This window comes from Chiloscyllium plagiosum, unplaced genomic scaffold (assembly GCF_037043375.1).
Source record: "Chiloscyllium plagiosum isolate Xiang-an unplaced genomic scaffold, Cpla_swu_hap1 HiC_scaffold_28, whole genome shotgun sequence".
NCBI lineage: Eukaryota > Metazoa > Chordata > Chondrichthyes > Orectolobiformes > Hemiscylliidae > Chiloscyllium > Chiloscyllium plagiosum.
In genome coordinates this window covers 7,218,715-7,245,873 of record NW_028270166.1, presented here as the reverse complement: position 1 = coordinate 7,245,873, position 27,159 = coordinate 7,218,715, and the positions used below count along the sequence as shown (strand labels likewise).

At 43.9% G+C, this 27,159-nt stretch overlaps 1 protein-coding gene across 1 annotated transcript in view; it reads right to left on the bottom strand.

Moving 5' to 3' along the window:
- Positions 1–27,159, bottom strand: part of ncanb (neurocan b) — a 264,974-nt gene that overhangs the window by 111,396 nt on the left and 126,419 nt on the right. The window contains exon 7 of the mRNA XM_043721435.2: positions 15,633–16,772. Coding sequence (XP_043577370.2) covers positions 15,633–16,772 — 1,140 coding nt within the window. The remainder of the gene's footprint in view (positions 1–15,632; positions 16,773–27,159) is intronic.

Sequence of the window (27,159 nt, the reverse complement as noted above, 5' to 3'; positions counted from 1 at the left end):
GTGGCTGTCCGTAAAAGCTCAAGTTTGGAATTGTCCAATTGCTTTTCTGAATTTGATGTAAGCCCTACTGGACCATAAAAAGATGCTGGTGTCCAGTGGGCACTGGGGACAGAGGAGCAGTGAGTTGGAGAGGGCTAACTATGGATGGGTGTCTGTACCTGGTGAATAAAGAGTGACTTGGATGTGAGAACGGGGCTTTAGATGCAAGGGACTGTCAGTGTGGCTTGGTGTCTGCTGTACCATCACGTTGTAGGTGCCAGATTGCCTACACAAATCCAGAAAGCACTGTGGCCTCTTAAAAATGACCTGGGTGATCCTTTGGCAAATACCCAGTGAATGGTGAATTGTTCCAGGGACAGTGTGTGGTCAAATGGGGATAGAATTACTTGAGATGAGATGGTACATAGTTAATGAGAGGGGTTTGGAAAGATAAGGTGAGACATCTTGCTGAACCCGTTGGTGAGAAAATCTTCAAAAAATTCAAGGCAGCTCACACTTAGCTAAAAAAATGTCACATCAGCCCATTGTGTCCTATTCTGAGCACTGCACCTGAGGGAGGGGATGCAAAGGAATTGGAGGCAGTGCAGAAAATGTCTATGAGAAAACTCTTTGCGATGACGCACTTCAATTATACAAATCAGAAAAGCTAGGGTTGATCTCCTTAAGGAGGTCTGGGAGGAGATATGATCGAGGAGGGGTCTGCACAGAGTAGATAGGGGAAGCTGTTCCCTTTCATGAAATGTTGGGGGATTAGATGGCTCTGGTCTAGGGAGAAGGGCAGAGAAACCAGTGTGAACGATGGGGGAACGGTCTTGATGCAGGAACTGGGATGCACTTGCTGAGCTTGTAGTGGGTGGAGGCAGGTTCAATTGGGATTCTCAAAAGAGACTTTACAGTTAATGGAAATGAAAAGATTTACAGAGCAGCTGCAAAAAAGACAGGAGGGCGGGAGGAGCAGGAAGACAACACCAGGCGCGAGGGGTTGAACAACCTCATTGTCTGCCATGCCCATCTGAGTCGAAACATTAGGGCCAGGGCCTTGAGGAGAGATGTTAGGAAGTACCTCCACACATCACGGGTGGGAGAGGTTTGGAAATGGTTTCCACCAATAGCGTGAGATAGATAGATTTTTGTTAAGTAATGGTATTAAGGAGTATGGGCCAAACGAAGGTATATGAAGTCAAGCCACAAATAAGCCATGATCGCATTGAGTGATGGCACAGACATGAGGGGCTGAATGGCCTACTCCTGTTCCAACATGTCATTGTATTATTCTATGAAAAATATACTCAGTCACTCCGAGCCTTTTGATCACAGTGGGAATCCCTCTCCCTTTCAACATCAAGGGACCTCTGAGACCCTGCAGCTAAAAATAGACAGCATGTATTTCATTTACATCTTCATTGACTGAAGGTTGCTGAAGGATGGTTAAAGAGAGGTGTAACACATTCACAGACATCAGAGTGAGGTCGAGTGTGAGTCACAGATTTGTCTTCGACAGAGTACCTTCAGCACAGACTTACAGGAATGCTGCTTTCTAATGCCTGCGTCCCAACTTGCAACCAATACAACTCAAATCCTATTTGCCAGTCACCTCTTTGCTCATCAACTTACATTGGTGCCCAGTTCAGCTACACCTCAATTTTAAACTTCATATCCTTTCATTGCTTCACTCCTTAGGGAATTCTTATGGTGCACTGGGTAGTGCCCTCCGTCCAAACCAGCAATTCCAGTTTCACATTCCACTCCGGAACTCAGTGGCAATGGAAGTGCACCAGGAACGTGGCCAAACCATATGAAACGGGAACAGAAAGTAGGCCATTCAGCCCATCAACTCTACTCTGCCATTTAATAAGATCATGGCTGATCTGATAACCCTTGACTCCATTCACCTTTTTTATCCCCATTACCCATGATTCCCTTTCCGAATTAAAATCTCTCTATCTCAATATTGAATATTCTTAATGACCCAGACTCTCCAGTCCTCCCTGGTAAGCATTCCACAAATACACAATTTTCTGAGAGAACAAATCTCTCCCATCTCTGTCTTAAGCAGGTGACCCCCATTACCTGAGATTACACTCTCTGGTCCTAGATTGCCCCACAAGGGAAGACAACCTCACTGCATCCATTCTATGAAGCTCCTTAAGAACCTTCTTTGTTTCAATAAAGTCTCTTCACATTCTTCTAACCTCCGATGAGTACAGGCTCAAACTTCTCAACCTCTCAATCTGTCCTGGTAAGCCAAGGCTCCGGCTCCACGGCAAGGCCTGAGTGCCTGAGAGATTCAGACCCGAGGGTACAGCCTTAGAGTAAAGGAAGACCCTTTAGAATGGAGATAAAGAGAAACTTCTTTAACCAGAGCATGATGAGTCTGTGGAATTTATTGCCACAGAAAACTGTGGAGGCCACATCATTTAGTGTATTTAAAACAGAGATGGGTAAGTTCTTGATTGCCAAGAGGATCAAAGGTTACAGGAAGAAGGCAGGAAAATGGGGTTGAAAAACCTAAAATCCATGATTGAATGGTGGAGCAGACGCGATGGGCCGAATGGCTTAATTTCTATTCCTATGTCTTATGGTTTTGTGATGGTGGTGAGTTTGGTCCCAGCTCAGACCCAGTGGTGGCTGCATCAGTGTGGTAGGCCCAGCTTGAGCTCACGGTGACAGAGTTGGTTGAGGTGGGATGGCACCAGAGAGTGGTAACTGTGAAGCGTGGCAAAGCATGGCTATAACAGTGCCATCGGCATAGCCTCTGGGTCACGAGGCATCAGGGCAGGGAAGCCTGGATCCAAGCCCATGGCTGATCCAGAAGCAGGAACTGTTCCAAAGTGCACCTCACGCGATTGAGATAAGTCGAGAAGATGGACTTTATCGTTTTATTTTTCTGGCTCTGTGTTCTGTGTTTTTGTTTATTTTCCATATTTTAAGATGAGACTGGAGAGTGGCAACACTAAACTACACTCTTCACTGTATTTTTAATAAATATATGTGACAATAACTAAATCAAATCAAATCGCTTCATAGCCAGTATCAATCTAGTGATTCTATTCTGGATAGCTTCCAATGCCAGCATATAATATTGCTTTGATAAGGAGAACTAAACTGTTGATGATCAATCTGCAAATGGCTAGCCTTTAACCATATTTTGTATGCTATACTATAATTATTGCAATATTTAATTTTTAAATCCCTAAAGTGTGGAAACAGGCTGTTCAGCCCAACAAGTCCACACATGACACCCTGCCTCATCAATCCTGCACCTCCAATGGCTAATCCACCTAACCTACACATCCCTGGATACCATGAGGCAATTTAGCATGGCCAATCCACCTAACCTTGCATGTCATTGGATTGTGGGAGGAAACCAGCACGGCTACAGGAAGAATGTGCAAACTCCACACAGACTGTTGTCTGAGGCTGGAATTGAACCTGTGCCCCAGAGCTGTGAGGCAGCAGTGATAACCACTGAGCCACCATTTTTGTTCAAGCTTGTTCTTAAGATTTTGTACTGAGGTACCCGTACCTAAGATGGTGCTGTGCGTGGTAATATTTCACGTTATCCTGTACTTTGAACATACATGAGAATAAAATCAAAACCAAAATCAATCAATATACTAAATAAACACTGAAAGAACCATGGATGCTGTAAATCAGAAACAAAAACAGAAATTGCTGGAAAAGCTCATCAGGTCTGGCACCATCTGTGGAGAGAAATCAGAGTTAACGTTTCATGTCCAGTGACCCTTCTGAGGAAGGTGAACTCTGATTTCTCTTCACAGATCGTGTCAATCAATGTGCTGCTGGAGAACAAAGGCATTTCCTGGTTGGTCGATATCCTTCCAGCTGGACTACCAAAGCATCCCCATGTTAGAGGACTCCAGTTGGGTGTTTTGGTCACAGGTTATACTCCATGGTGAGTGAACTGCTAGAAGAGAAACGTTGTTGCTATCTCTTACAATTGCACAAGCTCTGAGATACCAGTGCTCTCCAATACCTTTTTAAGGATCAAACTGCCTCAGGACAGAGTTGACAAGCAGGAGGCTGGAAGAACAGGCAGCATCAGGAGGTGGAGAAATCGATGTTTTGTGTGTAACTCTCACTTGTGCTTGAGGACAGAGTTGGGCGTGGTCAATGAATGTCTATGTAAGTAAAGCTCCTTTGTTGAAAAATATCTATCTAACTCTTGCTAAAATTAACCATAAATCATCTCATTTTTCCACTTCAAATTTTTTGGACTCTTGAACATGCCTGATACTAATTTCTTCACCATAGGGCCTCACTTTTGAACTCCCTCCCTAAACTTCGGTGTTCTCCTTCTTTAAGACACGACTTTAAGTATTCTGCTTTGACGAACTTTTCAGTCATTTAATTTCATGTCTCCTCATGGGTGAACTTTTGCTCCTGTGCAGCACCTTGCTAAAGGTGCTATATAAATGAAGACAAGTGAGGAGAAGGAAATCACTTACCAGTATGCAAGTAGTCCAACTCGTGAAGGGACCATACTGGATCTGGTATTAGGAAATGAGCCCGGCCAGGTGGTTGAAGCTTCAGTGGGGGATTACTTTGGGAATAGTGATCACAATTCCATAAGTTGTAGGATACTCATGGATAAACATGGGCGTGGTCCCAAAGGATGAGCTAAACTGGGAGAAGGCCAACTATACCAATATTCGGCAGGAGCTGGGGAATGTAGATTGGGAGCAGTGGTTTGAATGGAAATCCACATTCGACATGTGAGAGGTTTTTAAAGAGAGGTTGATTAGAGTTTGGGAGAGATATATTCCTGTGCAAATGAGGGATAGAAATGGCAAGATTAGGGAGCCATGGATGACAGGTGAAATTGTGAGACTGGCTAAGAGGAAAAAGGAAGCATACACAAGGTGTAAGCGACTGAAAACAGACAAAGCTTTGGAAGAATATCAGGAATGTAGGACCAATTTGAAATGAGGAATGAAGACTTCTAAAAGGGGTGATGAGATATCCTTAGCGAGCAGGGTTAAGGAAAATCCCAAAACCTTTTATTCATATATAAGGAGCGAGAGGGTAATGAGGGAAAGGGTTGGCCCACTCAAGGAAAAAGGAGAAAAGATATGCGTGGAGTCAGAGAAAATGGGTGAGATTCTTAATGAGTACTTTGCATTGGTATTCACCAAGGAGAGGGACATGGCGATGTTGAGGTTAGGGATAGATGTTTGATTACTCTAGGTCAAGTTGGTGTAAGGAGGGAGGAAGTGTTGTGTATTCTAAAAGGCATTAAGGTGGACAAGTCCCCAGGGATCTACCCCAGGTTACTGAGGGAAGCAAGAGAGGAAATAGTTGGGATTTTAACAGATATTTTTGCAGCATCCGTGAAAAAAGGAGAGGTCCCAGAGGATTGGAGAATTGCTAATGTTGTCCCCTGGTTTAAGAAAGGTAGCAGGGATAATCCAGGTAATTACAGACCAGTGAGCCTGATGTCAGTGGTAGAGAAGCTACTGGAGAAGATACTAAGGGATAGGATATATACCCATTTGGAAGAAAACGGTCTTATCAGTGACAGGCAGTAAGGTTTTGTGCAGGGAAGGTCATGTCTTACAAACCTAATAGAATTCTTTGAAGAGGTGACAATGTTGATTGATGAGATAAGGGCTGTAGATGTCACTTACATGGACTTCTGTAAGGCGTTTGATAAGGTTCCCCATGGTAGGCTGATGAAGAAGGTGAAGTCGCGTAGGATCCAGGGTGTTCTAGCTAGATGGATAGAGAACTGGCTGGGCAACAGGAGACAGAGAGTAGTAGTGGAAGGGAGTTTCTCAAAATGGAGACCTGTGACCACTGGTGTCCCACAGGGATCCATGCTGGGACCACTGTTGTTTGTGATAAACATAATGATTTGGAGGAATGTGTAAAGCAAGTTTGCAGATGACACTAAGATTGGTGGAGTAGCAGCTGGTGAAGGGGACTGTCAGAGAATACAGCAAAATACAGATAGATTGGAGAGTTGGGCAGAGAAATGGCAGAGGTGATGCATTTTGGAAGATGCAATTCCAGAGTGAACTATATGGTAAATGGAAAAGTCCTGGGGAAAATTGATATACAGAGAGATCTGGGTGTTCAGGTCCATTGTTCCCAAACGGTGGTAATACAGGTCAGTAGAGTGGTCAAGGTGTGCTTTCCTTCATCGGATGGGGTATGGAATACAAGAGTTGGCAGGTTGTGTTACAATTGTATAAGTCTTTGGTTCCGCCACATTTGGAACGCTGCATGCAGTTTTGGTCGCCACATTACCAGAAGGATGTGGATGCTTTGGAGAGGGTGCAGAGGAAGTTCACCAGGATGTTGCCTGGTATGGAGGGTGTTCGATATGAGTGGATTAGGGTTATTTTCATTGGAAAGAAGGCGGTTGAGGGGGGACCTGATTGAGGCCTACAAAATCATGAGAGGTGTAGACAGGGTAGATAGCAAGAAGCTTTTTCCCAAAGTGGAGGACTCAATTACTAGGGGTCACGAGTTCAAGGTGAGAGGGGAAAAGTTTAGGGGAGATATATGTAGAACATTCTCTAAGCAGAGAATGGTGGGTGCCTGGAACGCGTTGCCAGCGGAAGTGGTAGAGATGGGAACGATAGTGTCATTTAAGATGTATCTCGGCAGGTACATGAATGGGCAGGGAGCAGAGGGATACAGATCCTTAGAAAATAGATGGCAGATTTAGATAGAGGATATGGATCAGTGCAGGCTTGGAGGACCTAAGGGCCTGTTCCTGTGCTGTAATTTTCTTTGTTCTTTGTTCTTTGCTCTTGATGGAGAAATTGAAATAAACATCATGGATGCATTTGAGATGGGGAAGCTGGATAAGCACGTTTGTAGAAAATAATATGGGGGAGATGGGTGGGGCAATGATAACGTCACAGGCTGATGCTTTGTGAGTACAAATTCAAATCCCAACACGTTTCATTGGTGGGAATGACTCTAGAGCCAGGAGAACATTATGGATGTAGGAAGGCTAGCAAATGCAGGAGAATGGTGCAAGCGAAGGAAAGGTGTGGTTTCTGCAGAATCTTTGATATAGGAGGAAGTACAGAACCTGTAGGACAATACCAAGGTAGAAGGGGTTGTGGAACCAAAAGGAAATTAAAATTTGCATCATGGATTTTCTTGATTGGATCATGGGATTCTAAAACAAAATGGTTTGTACCTGCAAATGTACAATTCTGAGATTCTGCTGAGCTGTTCTTTAGAGCTCATTATTAGAATGGCTGAGCATTGCTTCAGATTCCCAGGCTGGGAGATGTGAATCTATTTGTCTATTCTGTCTGTGGGCCTCTAACAGACCTGATGCTGCTCTGGTAAAAAGCACTCTCCATGCATTTGGTGACCCCCCAGATCTACATGACTGACCAGAGCTCACCTCATCAAAGCCTTCGTTTGGAATTGTTTTATTTTTTGATGTTACTTTTAAGTGGCAGTTTTGTGAGAAACAAGAATTGGTTTCCAGTGCACTGAGTTCATTGATTGGAGATGTCCTGTCGCACATGATTCTGTTTGACTTTGCTTTGTATGTGTTGCACCATGTAAGCCTTGTCCATGTGGTTAGTCTGCATCTCAAGCTAAGTTTGCTATTGCCTCTTGGTGTCTCTGATGGCCTTGTGAAGGTTGTACCTGGAGTTCCTGTATATGTCAGGGTCACCCAACTTGAATGCCTCAAACCTGGACATCAGCAGGGAGTGGATCGCCTGGGTCATCCATGGTTTCCGGTTGGGGAACATTATGATTAACTTTTTCACACACAGTCTGCCGTCTCACTCATGAAATCTGTGACGGTAGTGGCATAATCGCTTAGGTTGGCTGTTGGATTCTTAAATGTGGACCAATCCACTGACTCTAAGCAGTCCCGTAGAAACCCTTCCTTTGCCTCAACCAACACTGCACTGCTCTCTGTACTGGATCTTCACATGTCAATGTGCGGTTGTAAGCTGGGAGAAGGGGCACAGCACTGTGATCTGATTTTACGAAAGGAGGATGGGCAATGGAGTGCTGGGTATCTTTGATGATTGTATAGCAATGGTCAGGAATGTTCAGACCTCTGGGTGGGACAGGAGATGTGTTGGTGATGGTTTGGTAGCACATTCTTGAGTTTGGCCTGGTTGAAGTCACCAACTACCTCCGTCTCAAGACTGTTTGTCGCATTGTATATTTCATCAAGTGAACATTCGAAAGGTATATGGCTTCCCATGGACACTGGACGGAACCCTTACCTCCCCATGCATTTGGTTTCTAGTTCTTTTGAGGAATTTTCAAATGCTGGAGTCAAAAGCTCATCCAGAAAACAGGAGTTGAATAAGTTCCATGAAGTGAGGATGTCATTTACCCTGTGTGTCAGTTAAGCCCATTAAATCTCTTTCTCTACAAAGCCCAATGGACAATTAATTATTGAGGAAATTGAGTCGTTTGATTTCATATTTGAAGATTAGGCCATTTCTCTTTCAATGATAACGTCTTAATTTGTTAAACATGAAGGACTTAAAAGTGTTTGACAACTGGGAATCTTCTGTTCAAGATATAGGTTGTGGAAAGGACATAGGCAGATTTATGACTGGCATTGTCTCATTTCCTTTCTGTAAATTCAGGATTATAGCTGTGCCATTTATCATGCTGCTCCCTTACTAGGTTTTTAACTACATTTACAGATTTGAACCATGATCCCATTACATGTGATTTACTGTGAATTCTCCTGCTTCGTGTCATGATTGACTTCACTTTATTGTGGAAAATCATTCGGTGAGGGGTTTCAATCAGGAGGCGATGTTGGCTGGCTTTGGTTCATGAGATGTGATGATTAGATATAAAGTTCAGAGAATAATAGACACGTAAGAAAATTAACCACAGCTTATGGCTGTTCTCTTTCCAGTTCTCTGCATCTCTCCTTCTGAAAACTGTAGTACAGGAGCAGCTAAAGCCATCAGTTACAGTAGAACATGTCTCATGGCCAAAGCTAGTCCTTTGGCCAGCTGATGGCCATGTGACCTACTCACTGGGCAGAGAAGGATCAGCAAACTGGGATCAAGAGCTGAACTTTTGCAGCCACATACCTCCATGTCTCCCTTGACAGGAACAGATGGTGGTAGAAGTGGTGGTAGGGGGGTAAGTGGTTGCCAAATGTGCCATGCAAGGCAGCGTGTTTAATTGCAGCCACTGTACCTGGCAATGGCCACTGTGATGTGGGGAGGTGGGGGGGGAGCATTTTCAGGCCCAGCAAGGTACAGAAGGAATCAGATTCATTCAGGGCCTAATTAATGGTACTTTTAGGACTTGTTTCTACAGGAAACGTGTTATTAAATTGGAGAGGGTGCAGAAAAGATTTACCAGGATGTCACTGAGACTGGAGGCTTTGAGTTATAAGGTGAGGCTGAATAGGCTGGGGCTGTTTTCCCCGGAGCATAGGAGGCTGAGAGGTAGCCTTAAAGAAGTTTATAAAATCATGAGGGGCATCGATAGGGTAAGTAGGGAGTGGGCAGGTCCATAACTGGAGGGTGTAGGTTTAAGATGAGAAGGAAAAGATTCAAAAGGGATCTGAGGGACAACAGAGGTTGGTGTGTGTATGGAGCAAGCTGCCACAGGAAGTGGTAGAGGTGGGTACAATTACAACATTTAAAAGGCATTTGAATGGGTATATGAATAGGAAGGGTTTAAGAGGAATATGGGCCAAAGGCTCGTAAGTGGGGCTAGTTCAGTTTAGAAAACCTTGTCAGCACGGACAAGATGGGCCGAAGGGTCTGTTACTATCCTGTATGATTCTGTAACTCTATATAAAAAGATGGGATTAGAATAATTAGCTGGCTGTTTTTGCATGGCACAAACATGATGGGCTGAAGGGCCTTTTTCTGTGTTGTATATCTCTATGACTCTATGACCAACCAGTGTTTTGCCGGTCAATCTCTAGCTTCCCAGCTCAGCAGGAGGGCATTCTGCAAGTGGGCACTCAGTGCCAGAGGGCAGCATTTCCAGACTTGCCTGCCCAGGCATTCCTTTATCCTTCCCAATTCCCAAAACGGTGGCCTGGCTGCTTTTCCCATTTCTCCCTTTATCAGAATTTTTTTTAATGGCCAAGAGAGCAGATTCTTGTTGCAACACCTTCTCTGTTCGATGTCCTGTACTGCAGTTGACTGACCACCTGGAGCTTGAAGACCTCATAAAATCGCTACAGTGTGGAAGCAGGCCATTCAGCCCATCGACTCCACACTGCCCCCTCATCAATACCCAGACCCACTCCCCTACCCTGTAACCCTGCCTTCCCTTTGGCCAATCCACTTAGCCTGGATATTATGGGCAGCTTGGCACGGCCAATCCACCTAACCTGCACACCTTTGGACTGTGGGACAAAAACTAAGCACCCAGAGAAAACCCACACAGACATTGGGAGAATGTGCAAACTCCACACAGTTTCCCAAAAATGGAATCGATCCCAGATCCCTGGCGCTGTGATGCAGCAGTGCTAGGCACTATGCCACCTGCTGATTGGACCTCTGATGGGTTCTCCCACTCCCAGAGCATTCAGCAAGGAACCTGCTTTCATGCAAAGACAGGGACCATTATGGTCAAAATCCTTTACTTTAATCAGTATTCCCCACTACCCAGGCAGGGCTCTAACCATTAAATAAACCCCGTTTCTATTTCCTCCCTCCAGGATGCAAGCTCAGTCCCGGAGAGGATCCTCTGACACTCATGAAAAAGCATCTGTGTCATCCGTAAACCTTTGGTGGATCAATTTGACAATAATTGTTTTTTTTATTATTCATTTGCAGGCTTACATTGGAAAAAAATTCAAACTCTGACAACACAGCAATCTGAGTAGAATTCAGAGGAGTCATGACTCGAGTATTTTTAGAAATGAGTAATTTTAAAATGTAAATATTTGTGTAGGCCTCTCTTTTCAGACATGTTGATGATCTCAGGAACGTACTTGTGATTGAAGAGATACTTTAAGCCATTGCTACCTTCTGTAAAAGGTTGATTAAATACAATAATAGATGCTCCACCCTCCTCTCTGATCTATTACCTTCAACCCCACCTTCATCGACCTATCGCATTCCCAGCTACCTTCCCCCAGCCCCACCCCTCTTCCCATTTATCTCTCAGCCCCCTTGGGCCACAAGCCTCATTCCTGATGAAGGGCTTATGCTTGAAATATCGATTCTCCTGCTCCTCGGATGCTGCCTGACATGCTGTGCTTTTCCAGCAACACACTCTGCGACTGCAATGATAGATGTACCAATGGGTGACTATTGGATTAGAGTAAAGGAGGCCGATAGACCGCTGCAACATGTCTTAAAGGATCAGAAAATGCCAACGTGTAATTGAACTCAAGGGGATTCAAAGCCTGTTCCTGGGTGCTGATCCCATTCTGGGAAGGAATGTTGGTCTGCTTCATCGAGGAACAGAGGGCTGCTTTATAAGAAGGTGCCTCTGGGACCCCTGTCCAATTAAGAATGGTGGATGGTCTCCCAAGATTGGGCAGCATAGTGGCTCAGTGGTCAGCACTATCACAGTATCACAGCGCAAGAGACCCCTGTCTGATTCCAACCTTGGGTGATTACGTGGAGTTTGCACAATCTCTCCGTGTCTGTGTGGGTTTCTTCCAGGTGGTCTGGTTTTCTCCCACAATCCAAAGGCTTTTACCCATGAGCGGGGAGTCTAAAACTAGAGGGCATAGGTTTAAGGTGAGAGGGGAAAGATACAAAAGGGTGCAGAGGGGCAATTTTTTCACACAGAGAATGGTGAGTGTCTGGAGAAGGCTGTCAGAGGTGAATACAATTTCACCATTGAAGAGACATTTAGACAGGTATATGGATTGGATAGGTATGGAGGGATATGGACCAAACACAGGCAATGGGATTAGTTTAATGTAAAATCTGGGTGGCATGGACAAGTTGGGCTGAAGGGCCAGTTTCCATACTGTAAACCTCTATGATTCTATATGCAGGTTGCTAGATTGGCCATGCTAATTTGCCCAGTAGTGTCCAGGGATGTGCAGGTTAGGTGCATTGGCCATGGTGATTGCAGGATTACAAGAGAGGGGGTCAGGGGCTAGGTCTGGGCATGATGCTTTTCGAAGGGTCAGTGCATATTCGATGCATATTTCTGCATTGTAGAGCTTCCATGATTACCAGTAGGAGACCCTCTAGCACTGACATTGTGAGAGATGGGAACCGCCAATGGAGGTAGGGAAATCAGAGACTGCTTCTCTCAATGATGTTCCCCACAAAGATTTACAGATCCTTAAAAATCAAGGAGGTCACATCAGCTTCCAGGAGAGGCTCTTGTGTTGTAGTGAGTGCTGCCCCTGCTCTGAACCAGAAGCCCTGGGTTTGAGTCCAACTACAGAACCTGAAGCCCCTGGGGAGGATGGTGGGTTGGCCAAACAGTTTGAGAATCACCTTCCATTGGACACCAAAGGCAGGAAGTAAGAGTGGGAGAGATTGCTGATCAGTGTGTGTTTGAGAAAGTATGTTGGAGTTAGTATCACTATTGATGCAGGTGAACGAATACGCAGCAACTCAGATTCCCTGAGGGAAGTGTAACTCACCAGCAGCACCGCAGTTGTCACAATGTAGGAAACAGGCAACCACTTAGCACACAGCAAGCTCTCTCACACGCCAATGACATTAAAGGCTGATTGATCATGTTGGTAAGTAAATATTGATCAATACACTGGAGAAACTCACCTCATATGAGCTTCACTGTCTCAAAGTCAAACTTTGTTGGGACCTTGGGACATTTTGTTGCATGAAAGGTTCTATGTAACTGCAGATTGTTGTTCAAGTTTCAGCATAATAATATTGTCTAGTGTGTGTCGGATACAGATAGAAACAGAAAGGAACACAGGAACAGGAGTCCGCCAATCACCCCCTCAAGCCTGTTCCATCATGTAATAATATCATGGCTGACCTGTGGCCTAACTCAATCTAACTGCCTTCGGCTCATAACCACAAAAATGTATCTGTCTCAGATTAAAAACTAACAACTGATCCAGCACCCACTGCCATTTGTGGGAGAGGGTTCCAAACATCTACCAGCCTTTGTGTGTTGAAGAGCTTCCGAACATCTCTCCTGAACAGTCTGGCCTTAAATCTCAGACTATGCCCCTAGTTCTAAAATGTCCAACCAGTGGAAATAGTTTATCTTAATCTATTCATGTGTTTTTTTTTCTGTTAATATCTTGAATGCTTTGATCAGATCACTCCTTAACCTTTTAAATTCGAGTTAAAACCAGACTTAATTTAACATAGAACATAGAACATTACAGCGCAGTACAGGCCCTTCGGCCCTCAATGTTGCGCCGCCCTGTCGTACTAATCTGAAGCCCATCCCACCTACACTGTTCCATTTACGTCCATATGCCTGTCCAATGACGACTTAAATGCACTTAAACTTGGCAAATCTACTACCGTTGCAGGCAAAGCATTCCATACCCTTACTACTCTCTGAGTATAATCTCTCCTCATAACATAACTCCTGAAGTCCAGCTGACATTCATGTAAACCTACGTTGCACTCCCTCTGAAGTTAATATGTCCTTCCTAAGGAGTGGTGCCCAGATCTGCTCACAGACTCTTCGTTTAGACCAACCAGGGTTTTGTGTAACTGCAGCATAACTTCTGATCCTTGTACTCCAATCCTCCAGATATAAGGGTTAGCATTCCGTTCGCATTCTTGATTACTTTCTGCACCAATTCATGATATTTTGAAGCCTTACGGACATGAAGACTTTTTTGATTATTCACTGTATTTAACTGGAAAATCCCTGATCAATCCATATCCAGTCCAAAATGGACAACTTCATATCTGCTTACTTTGAACTCCATCTGACACAGTTTTGCCCTATCACCAGGTCTATCTATATCCCTTTGTGATACCCATTACAATTTTAGAGATGGGAGTAGGTGATTCAGCCCACCTACCTCACCATTAAATAAGATCTTTGATAATCTGATGGTGATCTTAACTCTACTATCTGCCTGTACTCAACCCCCATAACCCTGGATTTCCCTATAGATCCAAAACCTGCCTAACTCAGCCTCAAATTTCAAAGGTATTCCTTGTTACCTCTATCTTAGATGAGAGATTCATCATTTTTAAATTGTACTCCCTAATTTTCAATTCCCTATAAGGGGAAACAATCTTACAACATCTGCTCCATCAAGTCCCCTTTGAATTTTATGTGTTTCAATGAGATCGCCTGTCATTCTTCCGAATTCCAATAAGTACAGACTAAGCCTTTCCTCTTTAGAAACCCAGGATTTCCCTGATGACTGTTTGGAAAGTCAACTCTGATTGGCCAAGGTGTGCTATATTGAAAATGGAACAACTCCAGATGACAGTCCAACAGGTTTATTTGATATAGCGGTGGACAAGGTCAAAAATCAAATGACACCAGGTTACAGTCCAATAGGTTTCATATCAAATAAACCTGGTGGACTATAATCTGGTGTCATTTGATCTTTGACCTTGTCCAGCCCAGTCCAACACTTGCATCTCCACATCATATGTTGAAAATGTCAGGGAAATAGAGACTCCCCAGACTCCTGGGTAATTCAAACTTCACCATAACAACAGGTTTGGCCACTCAGAGTCAACTTGCCGACGAATCAGCATCCTTGTCCTCTGTGGTATAAATTATGATCATTGTTTGAATTCTGGTATTCTTGCTTTTGTCCTGATTAGTGCAAGTGGAAAAATGTTAGAAAATGCCTGTCTTTTCAGCAAGATTCTAATAAATGTTCTGAATCACTCCTTTGAATGCTACTAATTTTAAATCAGGTTACCCACAGGTGAGAGACTAGCAATTTAGCAAAATCATTCATTTTTTGCAGTAAACTCATTTTCAATTACATGGAAGAAACAACTGTGCTCTTAAATATATCAGGAAATATTTCAATGCAACAGCAAAAGTTATGATTGATTGCAGAGTCACATCAGGTTTGATGTCATGGTTATAAAAATAAGTTGGGAGAAACTTGAAGCTTAACTTATTCTGGAAAAGCTTGTACAATTTCAACTGCACCTAGATTGCCAATCCCATCCACAGTGCAGGTATTCTTAATCAACATGCTCAGAGATACACCTCTAGAGGAGGTGGGACTTGAACCTAAACCTTCTGATCCAGAGACAGAGGCACTACCACTGCACCATAAATGCCCTATGCTGCCCAAAGTGTAAACTGTGCTATCTTAATGGTAAGGGTCTACTCAGTCAATTGCCTTGGATTGATTAACTCTGTATGTTAGTTTAATTAAAACAGTAAATCACATCACAAGTTATGAAGCAATCATTAGGGCAGATTAACTGACTTCTGTGTGCAGGCCTTGTAAACCCTCAATAGAGTAACTGGCGGGCAGAGTCACAATATTGTTTACACACAGCACACAGTAACCTTAAAGCTAAATTCATTTGAAGGCAATGTACACATGCAATAATTATACCTCAAGCTATTTCCAATATTCATGCATATTAATGATTCAATATTGCCTAAATTGTTATGAAAGGCACACTAAGTACCAACATCCCTTATTCTATTCATTCTTGGCCAGAGTTGTCTAATACTGAGGGTTCAAGTAGAACAAGTAACAACTGTATGATTGAGAATGTACTTACCTGTGACAACTTGCAGCCATGCCTTTGGATCAGTCACAATGTGAGAAGGAGTTGGAATATACAACGACGCTTGTGATGCACTGGTTAAGACTCGCTCTGTAACTACAGTTGTGTCTTTAATAATGCTCTCAGTTGTTTCAGGTTCGATGATGGGTAGATTATCAAGTTGCTGGTTGGAAAGTTCAATAGTCATAACTTCAGTTGCCTTGCTTTTCAAGAATTGTTTCCCTAAGAACTCCCAGTCAGTGTCAAGCTCATTTTTGGACATAGGCTCTGGCCCTGGTGGAGGCAACTCATTGGATTCACCAATAACAACAATGTCCGATTTCATCTCTTTAGCCAATAAACTCACAGTAACAGCTTGCAGATTGAATCCATCTGAATCTGAGGAAGCTGAAGGCGTTGAAATGCCAGGAGACGCTCTGTTGAGAGTAGTGGACTCTGGCTGTTGTGTTGGCTCTCTTTCAGATGTTTGACCTTGTGTTGCATTGGCTTTCTCTTCTGGATTAAATGCACTGGTCACAACGTCAAGTGCTACGAGAGCTGGGCTTGCTTGAATCAGGTCACTGGAATTGTGAGATACTTCCTCCTTTGGCCCCTCAGCTGTCACGGTTGGGCTTGCATAACTAGCCAAGGTCATTCCCCTGGTTGAGTTATCAAAGTGGTCACCACTATAGTCCAGTCCACTTCCTTCAGAAATGTCCAGCTCATTTAACACATCAAGCAGATTACCAGAAGAGTTCCTGCTGTTGACTGGGGCTAAATTGCTGGAGGCAGTTGGGCTTAAGTTGTGTTCCTCTGAGTGAATGGAGAGTGAAGAGTCTTTTCCAGAGAAATGGGGCTGCTCTGAATCAGCTGTTGGGGTGTGTCGCTCCAGATGTTCCTGCACTGTCTGCTGTGTGACAGTGAGATTATGGGATGGTGGTTCCTCCACTTGCTTTGACAGCTCAGTGAGTTCAGTCCCAGAGAGTAAGGGCCATTCTTTGAAGGACAGCTTGCCTGAAATAGGCGTCACTGTGTTTGAACTTTCGTCCCCTCCCTGTGCCGCGGACAGTTGTGGGATCAGTCGCTCTGAATTTTCAAATGGAGAAGCTCCTTCAAGATTCACCCTTTGCTTTGTGGATGGCTGTACATCACCAGCTGGTTAGGAATTCAAAAAATAAAAGTTAATATTGTAGCTTCTACAGCTTCAGTAGTGATGGCTCATGACTCTGGAATCCCTGCCCTGATTTTATAAGTGAGGGAGAGGTTAGGGGAGAATCATCAGGGTTCCAGAAGCAGTTTACAAAGAGAGAAGGAATTAAGGAAACCTGAACCCTATCACTGAGCCCCATCAGTCAGGCTACAGCTCCTTACATTTTGGTCAGTTCCAGCTGAGCCTGGCTTGGCAGCTGCCCATCTAATTGGCACTGGGAGTGGACAGTGTGAGTGGTGAGAGGTCACATCGGATCTGGTGACTCTGTTCACCCCTTTGATAGCGGTTGGGAGCAGAAGACTTTCGGGGATCTGGCATTAGTTAAGGGAATAGGGTTCCAGAAGACATAATTAAAGAACTTCCTGTGAGGCTTGTAGAAACACCTCGCTCTTCCTAACCCACAGAGACTACTAAAACCCTTCTGACACAAAGTCCTTCCTCTTATGGGTGAGACCTGGATTAAGGGGGAGGCACAGTTTCCATAACAAGTGTCGCTCTGGATTACAACTAGATTGGATCCTAACTATGAGATGAGACCTGGACTGACTCCTCCCCAAATGTCAGCTTGGGTCAGTTGACCCAGCATCAGATCAAAAAAGCAACTTAACATTGGGAGACACAATTCCAGAAGGAAGTATTCACACTTTTCAGTTTTATTGCCTTAATCTACCCTGACACCCCCCAGTCGTTCTTAGGGTAAACAGAGGCTCTGTCTGCTCTCTTATTCTTCAATCAACATCGCAAAAATAGATTATTACACCTGTCGGATCTTGCTAAATACAAATTGATTGCTGCATTTCCCATAATGCAACAGGGACTGCAGTTTACAAACATCTTCAACACTGTTCGATGCCCAGTGGTCATGGGAGGTGCAATATAAATGTAAGTATTTTTTCTGAGCTAAAATGGGGTCCTCGATAACTCCATTCAACTCCCCCCCCCCCCCCCCCCCCCACTGTTGTCGTTGTCAGTGACGTTAATACAAGTCAAATCGAGTCTTCAGTACAGTGAATCAAAATTGCAAATGTCTGTCTTAAAAACAACCCTAATGCCAATTTTGAAAGCACCTTTTCAGCAATCTCTTCCACTCCTCACTTGAAGACATTGATTCACACTGACAACAACATCCATCAGGAATCAATTATCCCATTAGACCCATCTTCATGACTTTTATAATATCACTAACAGAAGGAAGCATGCAAATTCAGCTCTGATTCGTTGGCTTGTCAAAGAAAACCCTACTACTTCACTGATGGTCTTTTGGGATGGAAACCTGTTGTCTTTACCCATTCTTGGTCATTCCCACACTGGTGTGGTTAACTCTAAACCTGGCCCCAAAATGGAGTCTATTGTTTGTTTGCTCAAGATCATAAATCCATGGCATCTGTTACATAAGAGCATGAGAAATAGGAAAAAGAATAGACCACACAGCCCATCAATCCTGTTCCACTTCCCAACAAAAAGTTGGCATGCAGGTGCAGCAAGTAATTAGAAGGTAAATGGCATTTTGCCCTTTTTTTGCAAAGTGTTCAGACTTTAAAAATAGGTAAGTCTTATTGCAACTTTACAGAGTCTTGATGAGGCTGCATTTGGAGCACTGTGTATAGTTTTAGTTCGCAGATTTAAGAGAAGTACTGGCACGGGATATAGACCACTGAGGTTAGACTGACTAGTCCATGGGCACCTGGTTTATCCCTTGCTCCCTTCCTGAATAATGGTACCACATTGGCTGTCTTTCCTCCTGTCCATGGCATCTCTCCTGTGGCCAGAGATAATTGAAACTTATTGCCAGTGACCCCACTATTTCCTCCCATTAACAGCCTGTGATGTTCCATCCATCCCTGGAGCTTAACTTCGCAGCATTCCAGGCCACTCACAGCCTCCTCGCTGTCTATGCTAATTTCTAACGTTACAGACCTTCTCCCTTATTTCTATCGCCACATTGTCCTCTCACTAATGAACACTGATGCAAAGTATTCATTCAGCTACTTCCACCAAGTTCACTCACAAATTACCACTGTTTCCTTAATGGGCTCTACTCTTTCTTTAGCTGTCATTTTACCTTTAATATAATTGTAAAATAACTTGGGTTTATCCTCTATTTTACCTGCCCATTATTCTTCCATGTTATTTTCATGCTATCTTTTATGATCTCCTAATTTCCGTTTTAAGTTCTGTCTAATATATTCAAAGTTCCTCCAGGGCTTCTGCTCTTTGAGTCTTTGATATCTGCCATAGGCTTCCCTTTATTTCTTTATCAAATCCCATGTATATCTTGATATCCAAGGTTCGTTAGACGTGTTGCTCCCACCCTTTATCTTTCTTGGCATAGATTTGCCTGCAAGTATCTGCTTCCAGTAGACTCTGGCCAAATTGTACCCAATCATATTAAAATCAGCCTTTGCCCAGTTTAGAACTTTGATTGCAGACCCATCCTTGCCCTCGTCCAATCTTGAATCTAATAGAGTTATGATCACTATCTGCAAAATATTGCCCCACAGATATTTCAACCCAGCTTCGCTAACTCAAATTAAGTCCAGAATTGCCCCTTGTCTTGTAGGGCCGTCTGTGTCCTCACTTAAACAGCTGTCCTGGATGTATTTTAAGAATTCTGTTCCCTCTAAACCTTTCTTACTATGACAGTCCCAGTTAATATTGGGAAGATGAAATCCTCGACGATCACCACCATATTACTTTTTCACTGCTCTGAAATTTATCTTCATGTCTGCTCTCCTATTTCTCTCAAACTGTTTGAATGTCTAAAGAACATGCCCAGCCACTTAGCTGCTCCTTTTAGTTTTTAAGTTCTACCCATGTGGCATCAGTTGAGGAGCTTTCTAAGATGTTATTCCTCCTTATTGCTGTAATTGATTCCTGATCAATATTGCAACACCATTTTACCTCCTTCCCTGTCTCAGCTTAAGGCCCAGAATCCTGGAATTTTGAGTTGTCAATCCTGCCTCCCCACCCCCCACCAACCCTTTGTCAGTGACAGCAATGACATCATATTCCCATGTTTTAATTTGTGCTCTCATCTGCCTGGTTGTCAGACTCAAATGCATTAAAATATATATCTTTCAATCTTGCCAAACTCCCTTGTGCCCTGAAGAAGGGCTTATGCCCGAAACGTCGATTCTCCTGTTCCCTAGATGCTGCCTGACCTGCTGCGCTTTTCCAGCAACACATTTCCATCCCTTGTGCTTTAACTGGCCTAAACCTCCTATGCCTTCTTGTCTCATTTGCTCTCTCTTCCAATTCTCTCCCCATATCTCCCAATTCATGGAAGAGAAAAAAGTCTGTTTACACCAGCCTTAAATATTGACTCAGCATCCACAACTCTCCCAGGGTGGAGTTGTGAAGATTTACAACTCTTCGAGTGAAGAGATTTCTCCTCATCTCCCCGAAATGACTGACCCCTTACCCTGAACCCATGTCCCCATGTTCTTGAGTCCCCAGCCAGTGAGAAACAACCTCTCAGTGTCTACCTGGTCAAGCCCTGTCAGAGACCTGAATGTTTCAATGAGATCACCTCTCCTTGAAGATCCTAGGCAGTGGGAGCACCATCACCTCCAGGTTTCCCTCCAAACTGACCACTTCAAAACTTAGAGGTGCATTGATAATTTCTTCATCGTTAGTAGATCAAAATTTTGCAAGCACTAACCTAACCCTCAGAATATAGCCCAACAACACTTGAAGGAGCAGCATTTTTCAAGTGGCTTGGATGGAAACTGGTAGGTGGTGGTGTTCCCATCTATCTGCTGTCCTTCATGGTAGACATTGCTGGTTTGGAAGATGCTGTCTAAGGAGCCTATTACAATTCATCCAGTAGTTGGTACATGCTGTTACCTTGTAAATTGTACACACTGTTGCCACGATGCATCAGTGACGATTGGCACCCCATCATCAGTTTCAACATTCACTCCCTCATCACCAACACGTAATGGCAGAATTGTATACCATCTACAAAATGTGGGGAGGCCTTGGGCTGGTGTAGACTGTTAATCCAGAAACTCAGCAACTCAGAAGCCTGGGTTCAAATCCCACTGCAGCAGTTGGTGGAATTTGAATTCCACACAAAAAAAAATCTGGACTTAAGAATCTAATGATAACCATGAAACATTATCATTAAAAACCCACCTTGCTCACTAATGTCCTTCAGAACTGGTCTGGCCTACATGTGACTCCAGATCCACAGAAATGTGGTTGATTCTCAACAGCCGTCTGAAATGGTTTAGCAAGGGACTCAATTCAAGGGCAGCTGGGGACAGGCAATAAATGCTGACCAGCTAGCAATGCCTGTAACCCACAAGTGAATAAAACAAACTACACTGCAAACTCTGCAAATCCAGAATCCCTACCACATAGAAAGACAATATACTTTATGGAGGAAAGTTCTGCTGGGTTATATCTAACTGTATTACAACACCACATTGAATTTCCCTCTGAAAGGACCTCACAAGCCCTTTGGTTAAATCAAATCCATTTGGTAATAATTTCCACACTCCAAATGAATTGATTTTCCATTTAAATCTTGACAATCAGCTGGTTGGATAAAGTCCTTTGTATCAATTGCCCACATGAAGCTTTTAACCCCAGCGAGAGGCAGAATGCGGGGTGTAGAAATAAAAAGGAAACAACAAACACACAAGTGAAGCTCGGTGGCATTCGATGAAGCAATGTCTGAAAATAGAACAGAGTTTGCAATGCTTCCGTAAACTTGTAACTTCACACAAAAACCATTCTCATGTGAAGATGAGATGAGCATTAAATGGGAAAACAGACTGCAGTGCTGAGATATGGAAATCACTGGGAAACACCAGAGTCAGAAAATTAGATATTACGAACTTGATGGGAATAAATGAACAGAAGGTGCTATACAGCACCTCAGGCCTGTTCTGTCACAGTTAATGAGATCATAGCTTGCCATTACCTTACTATCTTATAGCTATACCTTATCTCCATATAATCACATGCATCCAATTCCTTTAATACCCATGTCGAGCAAAAATCCACTAATCTCAGATTTTAAAGAATTAAGTGGGCTCACATCTACTGCTTTTGGTGGCAGAGTTCCACAGCCTTTGTGTGAGGAAATGTTTTATAACATCTCTTCTGATTGACGAGGCTCAGATTTACAGGTTGTATCCACCCTCCTGGCATCGGCAGGGCAATCTCCCAGCCACCCATAGGGAGCTCCTGGCATTGGCAGGGCAACCCCCTGGCCGCCTACAGGGGCCTCCTGGCGTTGGCGAGGCGACCTCCCGGCCAGTCCTGGGGGTCTCTTGGCGTTGGTGGGGTAATCACCCAGCCGCCCACAGGGGCCTCCTGGCGTTGGCGGGGCAATCTCCCGGCCACCCATAGGGGCCTCCTGGTGTTGGCAGGGTAACTTCCCAGCCCTGGCGCAGCTGCCTCCTCCCGTAGGAGCCTCCTGGCATGGTGTGGTGACCTTCCAGCTCTCATAGGCATTTTTCCAACACAGTGTAAAGCAAAAGCCTGGTGCGGACTGGAAGCTTGGTGCCAGCGCGGTCTGTTGAACTGAACGTTTATTTCGGTAATACTGGACATTTTATTTCTCTGTGATCTAAGATCTTGTAATTAAAGAAGCTGTGCCGAGGTATTTTTGTACCTACATCAGCGCTGTAATTGGTGACGTATAAACCTTTCACTGTACTGATTAAGTATATGTGACAGGTAAGGCTATTCTGATTCTATTCTATTCCCTTTTCCTAGACTTTCTCACCTCACACCCCACTCTCACCCCCAACCACTTACTGCCTGATCAAATCCATTCTAAACCCTAAAATCTTAATCAAATCTCCCCTTTGCCTTCCACAGTTGTGGGAATACCAGTCGATTGTATGAAATTCCATGCTGTACAATTTATTTCGGGGATTTATTGGTAAAGATGAGGGACTAGTAAGATAAAGATCCAGTTTAATGACCTGAAGCTACAGTTTCAATCCCACCTCAGAAACTGATAGAAATTCAATTAATAAAGATCTGAAATGTAATATTGTTTCTCACTGCTGAACAATCATTGTTTAAAAGCAGATCTAGTTCCCTAACAGTCATTGGAGAAGGAAATCCATCCATCCTTACCTGGTGGCACCTGGGTGGCACGGTGGTTCAGTGGTTAGCACTGCTGCCTCACAGCACAAGGGACCCAGGTTCAATTCCACCCGCAGGTAACTGTCTGTGTGGAGTTTGTACATTCTCTCTGGGTGCTCTGGTTTCCTCCCACAGTCTAAGCCTGCACAGGTTAGATGGATTGGCAATGCTAAATTTCCCATAGTGTCCAGGGATGTGTAAGGTAGGTAGATGAGCCACGGGAAATGCAGAGTTATAGGGTAAGGGGGTGGATCTGGGTGGAATGACCTTTGGAGGGTCAATGTGGGCTGAATGGCCTGTTTCCACATTGTAGGGATTCTATGATAACATAACTCCAGACAAATGCAATGTTATCCATCTGAAGGGCCCTAGGAAGCTGGGCTTGAGAGATGGTCAACAAGTGCTGATCTTGTCAATGATGCCTTCATCCCATGAAAGGAATGCTCATAACCTAACCCTTGGAGAACTGGTAACTTTGCTGCACACCTTTTAAGGTGTGGTAACCAAAACTGAACACGGAACTCAATAAGTAGTCTAACCAGGGCCTTGCAAAATCCTGTTGTTGTAAAGGTGAACAGTTCATTTGGTCACTCTCACAGGGCGAGGTGCAGCAGTCAGGAATCCAAATCTAAAACTGGCCAACATTATCTGTGTGACTATAAGACATATTCAAACAAACAACATCATAGAATGTTATCCCGGGAAAAGCTGCTTGGCTTTCAATGCCTGTGCCAGGTATTGCAAACCAATTAATCCCATTCCCCTGCTCTGGGCAATTTAATGGATGCCTACACCTATCATCTTCCGATTAAGGTGTCTAGCTGCATTTCCAGTCAATTTGCAGGTGACGACCATCACTTATAGCAACTGATTCTAGCTCCTGAGTCAGCAAGGTAACTTTGCACTTGCCCTTCATGGCCTTGTGCCTCATGCCCACTGCCTTTGTGTCTCTGAAAGTATCTTTTTGCCCCATTAAATCTCTCATGTCTCTACGTTTCCCACAGACATGTGGTTTCAAAGCTGCAAACCTGACTTAATTAGCCATCCTTCATCGCTGCTCACACTCACCTCAGGCCTATTACTAAACACAGCTGTTCCCAATGATTTAAAGACTGTGGTGAAACCAGGTTTGCACTTTTCTGTGGCTTGAATGGCAAATGCAGAGATATTTGATTATTTGATTACGTTCGATTTGTAAATTTGAAGGGCAGGTGAATCAGTGAGGCAAAGAGAGAGAGAACTGGATAATGGCAGGGGAGACAGAGAGAGAGACGCACTGGAACTGACTCACTGGTGGCTCTAAAGGAGAATATATGACAATACCATCAGCTCTAAGTAAATGCATTTTCCAAGTTCTTTTCTCAGCAGGGTGTGGGCTGAACCTGTGCACTTCAAGGTGAGGGGTAATCTGAGCAGGGCTTTATCTATAAATAGGTCACCTTCAGTACAGGCCTTTAGTACCCGTATTTCCCTAATTTCACTTGCTCCATCGGGTTGCTTGTGTCTCAAATTGCCCAGGCCCCAAGCTCTGGAATTCCCTTCCTACCTTACTTCCCGCCTTTAAGACACTCCTTAAAATCTAAATGTTTGAACAAGTTTTTGGTCACCTGATTATCTCCTTACCTAGCTTGATGGAGTCGTAAAGTCATTGAGATGTACAATAGGATGACCCTTCAGTCCAACTTGTCCATGCTGACCAGATATCCTAAATTAATCTAGTCCCATTTGCCAGCACTTGATCCATATCCTTCTAAAAACGCCCTATTCATATACCCATCCAGATGCCTTTTAAATGTTGCAATTATACCAACCTCCATCACTTCCTCTGGCAGTTCATTCCATACATGCACCACCCTCTGTGTGAAAAACGTTGCCCTTTAGGTCCCTTTCATATCTTTCCCCTCTCACTTTAAACTTATGCCCTCCAGTTCTGGGCTCTCCTACACCAGGAAAAAGACTTTGGTTATTTACCCTATCAATGCCCCTTGTGATTTTGTAAATCTCTATAAGGTCACCCCTCAGCCTCCGATGTTCTAGGGTACACAACCCCAACCTATTCAGCCTCTCCCTATAGCTCAAATCCTCCAACTCAGGCAACATCCTTGTAAATTAGTCAGGGGTAAATGTACGAAAATGGGTCTGGGTGGGTTACTCTACAAAGGATTGGTATTGACCTTTGGGCCAAACGATGTGTTTCCATGCTGTCAGGAATCTAATCTAATCTAGTCTAGATCCTTTCTGAACCCTTTCAAGTTTCACAAGACTTTTCCGATAGCAGGAGGACCATTTGATGTCATTCTTTGTCTTATGACACTCCCGTGAAGCACTGTGGGGTGGATGGTTCATTTCGTTAAAGGAGCTACATAAATCTCAGTAGTTGTGCTTGTCGTTGTTGTGGTTCTGTTCGCTTAGCTGGGAATTTGTGTTGCAGATGTTTCGTCCCCTGTCTAGGTGACATCCTCAGTGCTTGGGAGCCTCCTGTGAAGCGCTTCTGTGATGTTTCCTCCGGCATTTATAGTGGTTTGTCTCTGCCGTTTCCGGTTGTCAGTTCCAGCTGTCCATTGCAGTGGCCGGTATATTGGATCCAGGTCATTGTGCTTATTGATTGAATCTGTGGATGAGTGCCATGCCTCTAGGAATTCCCTGGCTGTTCTCTGTTTGGCTTGTCCTATAATAGTAGTGTTGTCCCAGTCGAACTCATGTTGCTTGTCATCTGAGTGTGTGGCTACTAAGGATAGCTGGTCGTGTCGTTTCGTGGCTAGTTGGTGTTCATGGATGCGGACTGTTAGCTGTCTTCCTGTTTGTCCTATGTAGTGTTTTGTGCAGTCCTTGCATGGGATTCAATTAATAAGCACATCGACCTGGACCCAATATACCGGCCACTGCAATGGACAGCTGGAACTGACAACCGGGAAGGGGCAAAGACAAACCACTATAAATGTCGGAGGAAACATCATGAGCCTTCGGTCCTTCCCGTGGTGCATCCTTCTCCTGGAAGAATCTCCCAGATGCACACAAAGAATAAAAATAAAACAAAGGAACTGCGGGTGTTGAAAATATGAAGCAAAAACAGAAATAGTTGGAGAAACCCAGCAGGCCAGGCAGCATCTGTGGAGACAGAAACAGAGTTAATGTTTCAAGTCTAGTGACCGGTTCTTCAGAACACAAGTCCAACTCAGCTCTAAAGAAGGGTCACTTGAATCGAGACATTCATTCTGCTTGCTGTCCACGCACAAAGAATGATTGAGTACCAGGCAAGTAAGTCAGGCGAGATAAAGAGAAACAGATCAGGACGAAGACAGGGGGAGAGAGAGAGAGAGAGAGACAGAGAGAGAGAGACAGAAAGAGAGAGTGACAGAGAGAAAGACAGATGTGACTCACTGGAGACTCTAAAGGAGAATATGTGACAATACTATTAGCACTAACTGAATATGATTGGACGAAGAGTTAATTGGTTTGGTCTTTACGTCCTTTCTTTGTACATCAACCTCCAATCCTGATCGATGACAGCCCAGGCACAGCTATTCTAACCAGCCTGCTCACAGAATTATTACAGTGTAGGAGGAGGCCATTCAGTCCACCGTGCTTATACTAGTTCTAATCCATAGTGCCCAATCTCCTACTCTCTTCCCCGTTTCCCTGCACACCATTTTTATCCAAATAACCATCTAACCCCTGCTGAACGTTTCAATTAAAGTGCCTCCACCACATTTGCAGGCAGTGCTTTCCATACCCTAACTACTCACCATGTGATACTTCTTCTTCTATCACCCTCACTATGTTCTGATGCATTATGGCAGAAATCTGAGCATGAACTTGGATCTTCTCCATCAGAGGGACACTACCAGTGTGCTCCAAGACCCCCAAAGCCTCCATTTTGTTGTGGTTAAATATCTTGCAAAATCTATCAGTAATTTGCACTGCACAATCATTCAAAGTGGTTTATTCTGCAGGATTAGAATATAAGGATAAACTGGCATAAACTTTACAAAGCACTCAGTCTGAAACTGACATCAAATGCTAAAGGGAACAAAAGACACTGGTGATTGTCGTATATGAAAGTCAGTCTTCCAGCAGCATTTCCTTTTAGTTTAATTTTCATTCTCCATGTGCCATTGAAGTCAAAGAGAGTCAATTAATTGTTCCATTAAAGACCTTGCTCAGTGGCATTTGAACATTAGCTGTGGCCCCCCAGTGTTCTCACATCTGAGTCAGAATGTAGAA